This window comes from Ochotona princeps, chromosome 1 (assembly GCF_030435755.1).
Source record: "Ochotona princeps isolate mOchPri1 chromosome 1, mOchPri1.hap1, whole genome shotgun sequence".
NCBI classification, from domain to species: domain Eukaryota; kingdom Metazoa; phylum Chordata; class Mammalia; order Lagomorpha; family Ochotonidae; genus Ochotona; species Ochotona princeps.
In genome coordinates, this window is record NC_080832.1 from 28,478,260 (window position 1) to 28,491,740 (window position 13,481).

At 43.1% G+C, this 13,481-nt stretch overlaps 1 protein-coding gene across 3 annotated transcripts in view; it reads right to left on the minus strand.

Annotated features, from left to right (window-relative positions):
* The window catches only part of MYB (MYB proto-oncogene, transcription factor), a 33,514-nt gene that overhangs the window by 16,694 nt on the left and 3,339 nt on the right, over positions 1-13,481 (minus strand). For 2 of the 3 annotated variants that reach the window (XM_058672483.1, XM_058672437.1), the window contains exons 2-10: positions 12,409-12,526; positions 10,416-10,487; positions 8,836-8,928; positions 8,362-8,582; positions 6,552-6,786; positions 5,244-5,324; positions 4,401-4,505; positions 2,140-2,394; positions 882-1,235 (exon numbers count right to left, since the gene is read on the minus strand). In XM_058672483.1, coding sequence (XP_058528466.1) covers positions 882-1,235; positions 2,140-2,394; positions 4,401-4,505; positions 5,244-5,324; positions 6,552-6,786; positions 8,362-8,582; positions 8,836-8,928; positions 10,416-10,487; positions 12,409-12,526 — 1,534 coding nt within the window. The remainder of the gene's footprint in view (positions 1-881; positions 1,236-2,139; positions 2,395-4,400; positions 4,506-5,243; positions 5,325-6,551; positions 6,787-8,361; positions 8,583-8,835; positions 8,929-10,415; positions 10,488-12,408; positions 12,527-13,481) is intronic. The other variant, XM_058672539.1, reaches the window with a different exon arrangement.

Below are 13,481 nucleotides of genomic sequence, written 5' to 3' on the forward strand. Positions count from 1 at the left end.
CACCTACGTATTCAGAACACTGAGCAAAGACTTGCAGAACACAGTTTAGAAAACATAGGTAAAAAACAAGATCCATTTATTTTGGCGAGGGCATCACTTATACACATGTGAAGCTATTCTCAAATGCAGCTGATAGGGTAGGGAAAAATGCTTGCCAAATCAAAATGATCTATTAAGCTCATTTATTTTAGTAATTTACAAATGCAGGTGTCAGACGAGAGTTGTAATTCCCATGCCTTTAAAAAAAAAAAACAAAAGAACTCCATGAAATAAGAACATTCAATGGTAAAAACTGTTCCAGTAAACTATAGCACAATTAAAAAAAAAAATCCAAGTTGAAAAAAAATAAAATTCAAAAAAATGATTTTTCTTCAGTTCCTAAACATTTTTGCTTACAGATGGACTGGAACTTTTACATTTTCTAATTGTATCCTAAATGTTATATAAACACAGTTTGGTTCCTTCCTTCCTTTCTTGGGTCAGTGAATCACATCATAAATGAAGAAACAGGCAGAAAACACGTTAAAATTGTCATAGGGAGGGATCAGAAGAGAGAAGAGCAAGGGATGAGAATGTTAAAGTCTAGTGGTGATGAAATGAAAGTGCATCCCATGCAACCGACTACCTTCCAAATTACCCACAGAGTAAAACAAACAAACCAACAAACAAAACCAGAGAATAGGACAAAACCATCAGCCAGTCCGCATGCAGCCTAAACTCTGGGAGGCCAAACGACTGAGTGATGGCTCAATCCCATGACAGGCTAAAATCAGCGAGGGCAATGGCATTAGTCATTCGTTCCAAAGGATTAGTTTCTAGATTATTAAGGTTCAGGTGGTTTGTTGAAAATTAATAATAGCTGTGCAGAAATTGTGCTCTACCTGCGAGGGGGAGAAGGGGAGGCTTTTGACAGGGGAAGGCTTGGGAGGTGAACTGCTGATGTCAGCAAGCAGCAAGGAGCTAGCATCTCCACTAGGCCCGGAGCCGGCCTGGCCGCGCTTTTTCCGGAGGATGACCAGTGGGACTGTGCTGGGCCTTGCAGGAGGCGAGGCCTTGGGTGGCTCAAGCAGCCCCTGGCTCAACATGCGTCTGTTCACCCTCTCTCCTGCAGGTCTACTCCCAGGCCCCTCTCTTGGTTGAGGCTGCAGCACTTTGCCTGCGTGCTGTGGGCTAGGTGGAAAGGCTGCTTCTTCAAAGAATTCAGAACGGCTGAGATCACACCATGATGAAGAATCCTGAAACAATGTGGGAGGCACAGAACTTTGAGACAGTGTGTGCATGACGGCTGCTCTCGTTGCCTGCAACGCAGCACTGAGAGAGCAGGCTCCTTGCAAAGAAAATGCCTTCCTGTTGGCCGTGGGAGTGAATAGTTGGCAGGACGGTTGTCAATGATGCTACCTTAGGGCCGGCCCTATGTCCAGCCTCAGGCACCTCCAGGTTCTCCTGTGCTCTCACTCAAAGAGGCCCTTTTCTGGAGGGCACATTCTAGCCATATTCATCCCCTGTCCAATGCGCATGCAACAAATGCTTTTTGCACTGACTTGGGAAACAAGGCAATGAATTGAGTGTCTGCTGAGGAGGTGCTGAACTGATACGAGCGTGGTCGCGCTCAGTTGAAACAGACACTGGTCTTCAAAAGTCAGTGTTTTTTGGAGTCAAGCACCACTACCACTGAACGGATAACACACGCAGTGAACTTTGAGCACACCAAAACACCTTAAGTGCTGAGTAAAACATAATTCTTACTGTCCAATCCAGAAACAAAGTAAAATCCTGGAGAAGCTGGAGGAAATAAGTTTAAAAAATTGAGAGTTAAGAGTAACTCAGACACTACTCCACAACCCAAGTTTTCCTTTATATGTTCATAAAGTTCACTAGTTTAAAACACAGGCTCTGTGGAGGAAAAGTGGGAAAAACTTCCATTTGTCGGTGTAGCCTATGAAGTCAAATCATTGGGAAAAAAAAATAAACAAAAACAGATTCACTGGGACAAAATCAACCTTGTACTTTTACACGAACCTGTGCTGCCAACATTCTTGTATTTGCTACAGAAAAGGTGATGAGCTCAGAAACAGGTTTTTTTTTTTTTCCCTAATTCCCCTTCCAGAAGTAGTAACTTGCTTGAACCGCTCTACTTACAGAATCTATGAACTGGAGTGTTTCTGCAAATTCTAAGAGGTTCTTAACATTGTCCAGAATGGTGCCCTGGTGGACGATCATGCACCTCGCTGGTGAGGCGCTTTCTTCAGGTAGGGAGCTGGGATCCACTGGCAGCGAAGGAGTAGAGTGGTGTTCTCCCAAACAGGAAACAGGTGCACTGTCCCCGTGCGGTCTGCTGTGGTCGGCAATGGAGGTGCTGTGCCACCCAGAGTAGCTGCACGTGTGGTTCTGTGTCTGAGGAAAGGGGAGTGTGGAAATAAGAAAGAATGGGGAGCAGAAAGAGAGAAGGAACTTAGCAATGATGTTGCACAAGGCATCAGATGCTGTTGCAGGAAAGATAAAAGGAGTTGCACCATCCAAAACTTATGCCTCCGAAACAGTTGTCAAGATGTTTCCTTTGTATCAAGGCAAGAGCCTGCTTTCTAATAGTGCCACAGGTCACACCTCCATGCTTGTCTTGTCATCACTTTGCTGAAATTTTCAAATCATGGAACTATATTACGAAGTACAGTTCTCATCCTGCCTGCCTAAAAGTCTGTTCAATGTCATTGAAAGAGGTCAAGAAATGATGGCTCGGAGTGAAGACTTGCTCTATTTGCATTCTAAAATACAAAGGGCCTAAGGGTTCTAGAGCTGCTTTGATCTGTACACAACTCTCATTGCATCTGTTTCTTCCCGATGCTACAGGTGGTACCGATGCAGTACAGTGCTAACAAATCAACGAGGTTAGGAAAGCAGATGGGCATTAACAGAAATCTCCACAGGGCATGAGCGTGCAACAGAACAAATTGCAAAACACCAAAGTGAAAAAGTGGTTGACCAGCACGCTAGCCTAGTGGCTAAAGTTCTCGCCTTGCATGCACAGGGATCCCATACGGGCTTCTGTTCTAATCCCGGTGGCCCAGATTCTCATCCAGCTCCCCGCTTGTGGCCTGGGAAGGCAGTCGAGGACGGCCCAAAGGCCTTGGGGCCCTGCACCCGCGTGGCACCCCCAAGGGAGGCTCCAGGCTCCTGGCTTCGGATCAACTCATGCCCAGCCATTGTGGACACTTGGGGAGTGAATTAGCGGACGGAAGACCTTCCTCTCTGTCATTCCTCTTCTCTGTACATCTGACTCTCCATTGAAAATAAACAAATCTTTTTTAAAAATGTTAAGAGAAACTAGAATTTAAAAGATAAGCTCATTTTGAGGCCCCCACATTTTCAAAATGGAGGCATAGTTTTTCCATAATATGCATTTTTCTATGAATATCTGGAAGACCCTTTGTACCTATGGATTTAAAAAGTTTAGATCAGGGGCACCAAAAACAAAAACAAAATGTGATCTTCGAATTCCATTTTCCACAATTTCCTCTCGTTCTCTCCTGTAGATTTCAAAGTATGAGGGGCTTTCTCAGTCTGCTGCCCAGGCAGTTAGAAAGGATGCCAGAACTCAGACAGGCACTCACAGGGCTTTCATGCATGTGAACAAGGGAGAAGCTAAATGCACGACTGTGTGTGCCGAGCATGTATCAACTCATGCCTGAAATGACAATATGTAAAAATATAGGTTAAGGTAATAATAAAGAAAAACAATTGCATCAGCTCCACGGAGCCACAGAGACTTCTTGAGAATGCATATTTTCCTTCCTTTTATCTTTGTTAGCTGTGGAAATGCCTGGAGAAATTTAATGATAATGACAATCACAAGTGAATATTGTGTTTCTATTGCAATTAGAGGGGAAAAAAAGTACTATTTGCAGTTTGGTCAATATATGTTCTAATGCCAAATGTATTTTATTCTTGTGATTTCTTTTTAAAAGATGTATGTATTTATTTGAAAGACAGTGGCATAGAATTAAAAAAAAAGAGAGATTTTTCCATCTGCTGATTTCACTTCTTAAATGGTCACAATGGCCAAGGCTGGTCTTGGCCTAATCCAGGAGTCAGGACTCCATCTGGTTCTGCCAAATAAATCTAAATTCTCAGGCCATCCTCCCCATTGCTTTCCCAGGTACATCAGCAGGGGGCTGGATCAGAGAGCCTGTGCTCTGACAGGGCATTGCTGGCACTGCAGGTGGTGGCCACCGTGCCATTATGCTGGGCTTCTCCCCGTCCCAGCAACTTCTTACGTGTAAACACTGTAAAGGAATGGGCAGCACCTTGGGCAGGACAGGATTTACTAGAGTAGAAGGAGGACACAGAGGAGCACTGGGGTGTGAAGATGCTATCCGTCCCTCCGAGCACATGGTGATACTCACTGGTAGCGCCTGCTGTCCTTTGAGCTCATTCTCAGTTGACATGAGGAGCAACTCCAATTCCTTTATTCGCTTCTCTTTCTCGGGGTCTTCATCATTATAGTGTCTCTGAAATTACAGGTTGAGGGGCAAGGACAAAAGTCTGATTGTATGGTCAGTCGTCACCAAGCACCCATGGCCCTCAGTGTGAAACCAATGCCAACCATGTTTCATTATTGATATCCTAATGCCTTTTATTTCAGACTTCAGGAAGAGTTAGGAATTATGAGGGTGGACTAGATACTGACTTTGAGTTGCTGAACTTACGCTATCAAAGAATCAGAAACTTTCAAGTAAACTCATTCTAGAAGCTAAGTCTGGTAGATTGCTGGCCAGAACTCTGCCTTCTTCTCCACTACTCCATTTTCCTTCCTTCTTTCTTTTTTAAAATTTATATCTTGGGGGACAGAGAGAGAGAGAGAGAAACAGCACAATCCTATCTGCTACTCTACTCTCCTGACACCTGCAACAACCGGGACTGGGCTGGGCCTGTACTGAGAGCCGGGAGCCCAGTGACGGACCTATAATGTTGGCAGGAACTCAATGAGTTGAATGATCACTGTAGCCTCCCACGTTCAACAGCAGCCAGAAGCCAGAACCTGTCCATGGGCTGGGTATCAAACCCAGGCACTACGACGTAGGATGCAAGCATTCCAACGTTCTGCCCAACCATTAGTCAGAGGCACTCCCTCACAGCTTTTCTCTATCCCAGTTGAGCAAGCACAAGTGTACAAGCAGAAGGAAGCAGATCTCTTTGAAGAGTGGAGACCTGAGGGACTTCTGAGTTTCTCTGGGAGACGTTCTTACCTGAATGGCTGCAGCGGCTGGCTGGGGGACATTGACGATATTTACATGTAACGCTACAGGATACGGAACAGGACTGGGCACCTAGAGGGGAGAGGCGGAACACAGGGTGGGTCATTCCTGCTTGCATGTGCTTCCAGGGGTAGGGCAAGACAGGGAGGGGCAGATGGGGGTATTCTGGGACTGGGGGAAAAAAGGACTTTCAAAAATTCATGTAACAATTAAGAAAAAAAAAAAAACCTCTGATTTAAAACTTCGCCAGGTCTTTATAAACAGCTACACAGTTACAGCAAAATCATGCTAGACATTCACAATGCTCAGCAACCCTGGCAGAGAGGATCCCTTGATTGGAGAATAACACACTATAACAATGCAAAACACATTCGAGAAGTATGCAACAAGTTGCACAGGAAAAACTGATGGCATTGGAAGTTCGTCAATAAAGTTTGTTACTTGGAATAACTGAGGTTTAATAAGAAGCATGGAACTTCTTCTGAGAATTAATTCACCTGAGACATTTCTGGAAAGCTTGTAGACAAATGCTTGAAACAGGTAGAGAGGAGTAAAAACTGTTTATGAATACATTTTGCATAGGATTTTCATCTGATCTGTGTCCTTGGATAAGGTTCATCATTCATATTGCTAATTCTAAGATTAACATTTGCTGGATACTTTTTTCTTTACTTGGCTTTTCTTCTCATTATGAATTGCTTTTCTCTAAATAGGACTATCTAGAAACGAGAGAAGAAAGCACTGAGAATTCGCAGAGAATCAACAGCACAGAATTCTGTTCCCAACTCAGAGTAAGAAAGTGAACAACTGAATGAATCAATGAAGACATTTCTGCCAGGTCAAAGCTGGAAATGAACATAAAGCTATCCACTGAATTTCAGTGCCCAAACCATCTCTCCTTTAAGTAGAATATTAAATTTACTTTTCATGTTTGAACAAAGATAGTGCATGCCAAATTGTCTCTCTATTCCCCGCCCCTTCTTCCGTAGTACAACTTTAAGCAATTTGAGGCCCCAAAGCTAACTTCCAGTCAGATTGGAGGCAGCAAGTTAGAACTGGACAATTTGCATTCTACTCAATGGTACTTCCCTGTGTAACCGTGGACAAACCCGTGACCTTACCCTTCTCTAGACACATCAGTCAGGGATAACAACACCTACTCCCACGCACTTCAAAGTGAAGGGCAATCATGATAATAACCATGAAAGCTCCCTGAGTAGTGTACAAGCACCAGGTGTTATTATCACCTGGCGCAGAAATACCCAGCTTGGTCTCATTCAGTTCTCAGGAGTAGCTTACGTTTTGTGCTTCAGAAATGTGGTAATAGGAATAGTCACTGTTCACTGAGGGCTGGCCCGCTGGAGGGAGCTGCGCGGAAGGTGGAGTGTGAGCAAAGCCCATCAAGTGACTGCTCTTCTGGAAACTCGTGGCCACTGTTGGCTGGCTGGCTTTGGAAGACTCCTGCAGATAACCTTCCTGTTCGACCTTCCGACGCATTGTAGAATTCCAGTGGTTCTTGATAGCGTTATCAGTTCTGCACAGAAATACATCACATCCAACTTGTACAAACAGCAAAAAAAACTTTACTTCAGCTTACAGTGAAGTGACAGAAAACTGTTTCTAACAGAGATCTTTTCTTTGGGTCTCCTAACAGTTCTTTTCCCTTCTCCGTTGTCTTAGTCTTTTCTACCTCCCAAGGCCACACTTTCCTTGTTGCCTTGGTTAAAATCTACAGAAACCTGTTACTTACATGATCTGGGAAGTGGGTAGCTTTCTAAGAGTGTTTCAATGCCGTGGCTCCTCATGTTGATTCTGACCTTATGTTTAAAGCTCCAGCTATCCTAGCAAACTCCTCTCTGGCCTGGGTGCATCTACGCTCCATCATGGGGACCTGGAAAAGCCTGGTAAATGGCGATACTGCCGCCTCAATGTTCATACTTCGGCTTTCAATGCACTCGTGAGAAATTCTGGATATAAAAATGCTGACTGAGAACCTCTGTAAATGTTTTTACAATCAGAGAGAGGAGAGAATGGAAAATGGAATCCCCAAGGGAAAGACGGCAACCCCCAACATATTTTCAAAACTGCAAAGTATTTTTACTAAAGTCTTCCATTCTCAGGAAAAGTTTCTCAATTAAAAAAAAAAACCGTTGGTAAGCCTCCTTTTTACTATTTCCATGGGGGTGGGGGAATGCATGCCACAGAAAGAGGAAGTTCAATCACCCCTTTAATTTTTAAGGAGAATCAACAAATGTCCTCTGAGACTGCATGGGAGAAAAGGTTCCCTTTAGCCAGCCTCTCAAACTTTCTAGGCTGTCCACTGAACCATCAGGGATAAAATGCTTCAGATATCACAAGAAAATACAACATAAACTGTCTTTGCAATCACCTTCAATTTTGGATTAAGAAGCTGAAGAACAGAAATATCATTGATATTTTGCACTATTTTTAATGGAAGCTTTGTAGTAAAAAACAAAGAAAATATCATCCATATGGGAAGTCATTTACATGCTGCTTAAGTAGACAAACAGGGATACAAATTCCATGGCTATCTCCCATTGCCTTGCTCATTAAAAAGAAAACCCTATACGACATTATTTAAAAACCTGGAATCGGTATGACAATTCCAAAAATATATCACTTCTCTACCCAAAAGGGGGGAAAAAGTAAGCCACGTGGTATAATGAAATGAACACAGGTATTAGGAAAACAGTAGCTGAGTTCCCAAAATGGTGGCGGGCCACGTGTCCAGCTGGTAGAAGCCAGACAGGGGACAAACAATGTGCTTGTGGCTTCGTGGTTTACAAAGCACTCTGACATTCATTTCACTTGAATTTTAATTAGATTGCTATTCATTTTGCAAATAGGGGACACTGAGGCTAAGTCAACCTCAATGACTTGGCCCAGGGCTGAGTGTGGGGCAGATCCCAGAAAACCTGAAACAGGTAACAATCTTAAGATCTTTTCCAATACTAAAAATTATGCATCTGGTTGATCTAAGGAGACACAGTAACAGAATGTAACTGATTCAGCATACATGTAAGACAGGAATGTGCAATACCCACTCCCTCATTCTTCCCAATCAATAGATTTTTTGACATGTTATTACCGTCCAGGCAGTAGCTTTGCGATTTCTGCCCATCTGTTCCCCAGTCTCTTGTGTGCCTGGTAAATAATTCTGTCTTCCTCTTCTGTCCAGGAGGTTTTCTTAACTTCTGGATTCAAGTGGTTATGCCACCTCTCCCTACATTGTTTTCCAATTCTCCCTTTTAAGTGCTTGGCAATTACCGACCAACGTTTCGGACCGTATTTCTGTACAAGCTCTATCACCTTCAGATAAACACACAAAAATAACCTAGGTTTTAATGTTAGGTAATGAGTAAGGATCATCATTCTTCACTCTTATAAAAGATCTTTAGAAAAATTCTAAAAATCTGCTTTCATTCACTGCAAATAAGGAAACAGAGCCCCCTCACTTCCTCTTGTATACTTTACCTGCTGCTTCAAGCTGGCAAATATTCAAGGAAGAGTTTATAGAAATACTGTTCATGGCGGCTCACACACCAAGGAAGAAGACACTTACTCTCTGGTCTTCTTCTTTGGTCCAAGGGCCCTTGATGAGCTCAGGATTTAGTACTTTCTGCCATCGGTGTTGGCACTGCACATCTGTTCGATTCTAGAGAAACAAAGGACGCGCTGTCATAAAGACAGGATGTGACAAGCACCTGAAGACGACTTTGCTGTAATCTGACTCACACACAGGCGATACACAATGAAAACAGCAAAAACCACTCCAGGGCATGTGTGGAGGACCCAGCCGCCCCTCCTTTTGTTGAGGCTGGAGAACAAGATGCTTAAACTGCATCAACGTTGCATCTAGAACCAGTAGCCTTGCTTCCTGTGGGACAGTCCTGCCACATGATCTCAAGGAACACCATAGTGCGCACAGGCTTGTCCACGTTCCTTCACCTTCACCTCAGACTGTTGCACACGGAAGTATTTACTTGGCCAGAGAGATTGTTAGGGATTCCATATGGCCAGGTTTTTATGGAAACTCACCACTCTAAATGACTAATGGTTGCCTCCTGTTCAAACTAAGACATATTCTCCAATTTAGGACCATAAATATTTGTACTGTAGAAGGAATAGAGGTGAATAAAAGATATAGGCTACTCGAGAGAGGCTTGACATCTTATAAGAAGAAAAAGATAAATATACCATTAACCCTAACTGAAGGTTACACTTGATTTACATGCAAGAAGAGACCAATGCAAAATAATACTGTGAGAACAGGAGATCACTTTTGGAGAAGTTGTTTCCTTACATGACAGCTAAAAAAAAACAGGGGACTTAAAAGGATGGATAGAACTTCAACTGGTGAAGCAAAGAGAGAACATTCTAGAAAGTGGGATGGCCAAGAACAAAAGCCTAGAGGAGGCAAAGCAGAAATGAATGTAGCCCAAGCTGCTCCTGCAGAGGAAATAGGAAAGAGAATTGGAGCTTCAAGCTGGGGGCAGCAAAGGAAGGCTCCCAGCATCAAGCTGAAGAAGTTGATTTGTGAGTTTCGAAGTCCCCACTGCTATTGCTCTGCATTTCAGAAAGCTCCACCAGCCACACGTGCTCCACACAGATGTTAAAGTGAGATGCCAGAAGTAGGAAGCTGCTTAGGAAGCCCTTGGAATAGCCCAGATGCGAGAGAGGGTGGAGACCTAGCCAAGGCAAACCCTGAGAGGGAAGGGAAGAGACGGCCCGCCTAGGAAGGATAGGGTGCTTAGCAGCTGCCTGGAGTGGGGGACAGGAGACAGAAATAAGTCAAAAAGGGCTCTAAAATTTCAACCCTGGATGCCCAAAATATGGCTACTGATGAAAGCAGGGAATTCAAAAGAGGTCAACATGGGGGCATTATCAGTGTTAAACACCTTCCATCAAAATGCTAAACTATCCTAATAAAAGTGTAAGATGCAATTGTTGTCAAAAACCCTTTAATAGTCTATTTTAAAACTCCAATCACATGCAGTATAATAAAAAAATTATAAATGGTGCGTCTCATTCTCAACTTCTTATACTATGTGTAACATCTTAAGAACCCTTCTTAGGATATTTTATCTAAGTCTTTGAAAGAACTTCAATTTTATAAAGATAAAAAAAAGATCACTAACTTACCGGGAGATAATTGGCAATAACTTTCCAGTCATCTGTTCCATTCTGTTCCACCAGCTTCTTTAGTTTTTCATCCTAAGATATTTAAAGGTAATCCTAGGGTATCAGTCATTTACTAAATAACTCTGTTCAATACAGTCAATAAAGGAACCAATCCAACAATTCACTCCACAAAAAAAAGCCTCTCAAGAGTGTCCAAATAGAGCAGATATGATGTAATACAATGATGGAGAGCACTGAATAATTTAGAATCAGGCGAGAGTTTGCACCTCAACTCAGTTGTTGATTAATTGTGTAAGTCTATGGCTATAGCACCCTAAACTCACCGGATTTCATCTGATTAGCTGTGCAAGTTTGGGCAGGTTGCTTTAACTTTCTGGAATGTGCTATTGTCATCTATAAAATGGGAATGCTGATATCAAGATGGCTACTTGGGAATCACATGATATTATTGAAAACATTTAGCACAATGCTTGATGTACATTGTTTAATATATGGTAACTGCTAAGATTCACACTTTGTAAAAGAAAAGTGCAGTCTGGTTTTAGATTCAGGAGACATCTACCTATGGCAATACAGAGCATCTTAAGGAAGAAATACATCGCTGACACCGAGCTCAACCTCCTTTATAGCAAAATGGAAGATCTTCTTTCTTAATGAGACTTAAAAGTACATATAGTGACTGAAAATATTTCAGTTTTACATAAATGTATTTGCAAGTCAAATATGGCCAAACCTATTAGCGCACAAAAGACACTGAAAATTGGTGGGCAATAGGTTCTTCCAGCCCACATATTGTTCACGGTCCTACCAGTTCACAAGTGCCTAAGTGTCTTCCTGCTCATGTTTCTACAAAAGTAACATTCACACACAATGCAAGTCCCTGGGCCAACAATGACTGAGGCATTAGGACACCAGGGCTAATGAAACAACTTCCAGATCCCTCAGGACCACTCAAGTGCACCTCAACAGGTCAAATATACTGTTCCTATGAGACTCTCGGGGAATCCTCCTGGCCTGCCTGGAAGGATTCTTATTTCAACAAAGTAAAGTATAATGTACCAGAAGAAAGAGTAACATTTATTGCAAGGAGAAATCCTCTACAACTAGTTGCAAATGTTTTGATAGCATTAAAGGTGAAACCTTTTGTCATGTGTTAATAATTAGGTTTCTGCTTGAACTACGGTTATGCAACAAGGTGGAGGAACCCACCATGGGGGGAGGGTAGGGGGAGAATCCCAGATTCTATGTAATTACAACACAATGTAATTGATGAATAAATTTAGTTAAAAAAAATAATAATTAGGTTTCTGACCAGATCAAAAGATCAAGCTTTTGATAAGCTTGTTAAGCAGAAAAATTGGAAGGCAGATACAACTCTATCCATTACCAGATGCTCTGTGAAATACATGAAGAATGTTAAAGGAAAACATTATACCAAGAAAACTTTCGAATGTCTTGCTTTCTTCACTTGTTCGCTTTGTTTTGGGACTTCGCAATTCAATAACAGAACACGGATCGATAGTCTACTTTGTGTCAAGGAATTTTGGCGTCAGGGAACACAAAGATGAAAGACGCTTGGCCCTTGCAGTGTAAAGGAGAGGCAGAGAGGTCACAGCAATGGTAAGCCAACATGTACCCAACAGCATGGGACCACAGGCGAAGATATCCAACCTGGCTTCACCAGTGAGGGGGCATCTTCAGGGGTAAACCAGAAGCAGTAAGAACTAGAGGGACTAAAGGAGAAGTAGGCAGGCAGGCAGAAGCATAGAGGAGGCATGAAGTGGGAGGAGGACATTTGAAGGACTACCAAGAGTGTGAGAATGGACAATCCAGAGGGTGACTGGAGGAGTGGTGAGAGGGTCCTGCTTCACAGGAAGCTAGTCCAGGTCCTCAAAGCACCTGCTGAGGAGCATCTGTAACTTAGCGGAAATCTTGTTTTCCATCAATGCTACACACCGCCTTCTCCCCATGTTTTGACAAGGTGATTCGTTACCTCTTCCCTGGTCCATCTAGTTTTCCCCAAGTGACGTTTTCCAGACTTGGGAAGCAGCCCATCATAGTCATGGTCACACATTTCAATTTCCTCGTCATCCTCGTCACTACTGTAAATGCTGCAGAAATAAGAAAGGGGGCGGGAAAGGGCTGAGACCAGAGGGCATACGCGATTGGCTTACAGACCTTCTCCCCTCAATACTCCTTGCAAAGCTTACGGAGACACAACTCTGAATACCCGCCCCACGATGTTGTGTCCCACTCTGTTGCTCTAGCATCAGAAACCACTGCTGCTGTTGTCGGTCTCCACAGAGACAGTGAAGGATCTGGCCCTTGCCAATGCCTCTGCATGTTCCAACCTGCTCTCACTGTTCCACCAGTGGCAAGTGACACATCTGGCAACCTTCCAGCCAAGGACGGCTTCAGGAAACCTTAATGCTGAGGACAAGAACAGGAACAAGCGCCTGCGTCCTTTCTATAAGTACACACTCAAAATCTTAGGCACATGCCATCTCGTTTAAATAGCATTTTTCCAACACCATAAACAACTCAATTATGTTATTCCAACAGGGCCGTCATTCTAGTAACAGAAAAAAAAATCTGAGAAGCAATGCACCCACTTACATAGCTACAGTCATCCCCAAATAAAAGAGCAGAAGATTGGGAGAATCAAAGAGAAAGGGTTTTTTAACACAAGGCAAGACAAGACCAACAAGAGAGCAAACTATCTTGCAAATAACACGAATATCCAATTTGCAAACCTCTGGGCCTGGCTGACCAATCTCTAGCCTTCTGTTTACGGTGCCCCCTCTCCAGGGCAGCGAGAGGAACAATGTGGGCCCTCGGACAGTCAGAACCTCACTCACACTTTTGCTTTTTTCTGCCTCTGACTGAATGGTGTTCGAAACATCTGAAAATGAGCCTCATTCAGAACGGAGGGATTCCCCGTCCTGAAGAAATCGATGCATTTACAAAGAACCCAGTACTGTCTCCAGAAGAGCTTTTTCTTTTGCCTTGTTGACTAAGATGAAGACTTTTGATGACTTTTGAAGCAACTCCAGGCTCGGTGTTTAC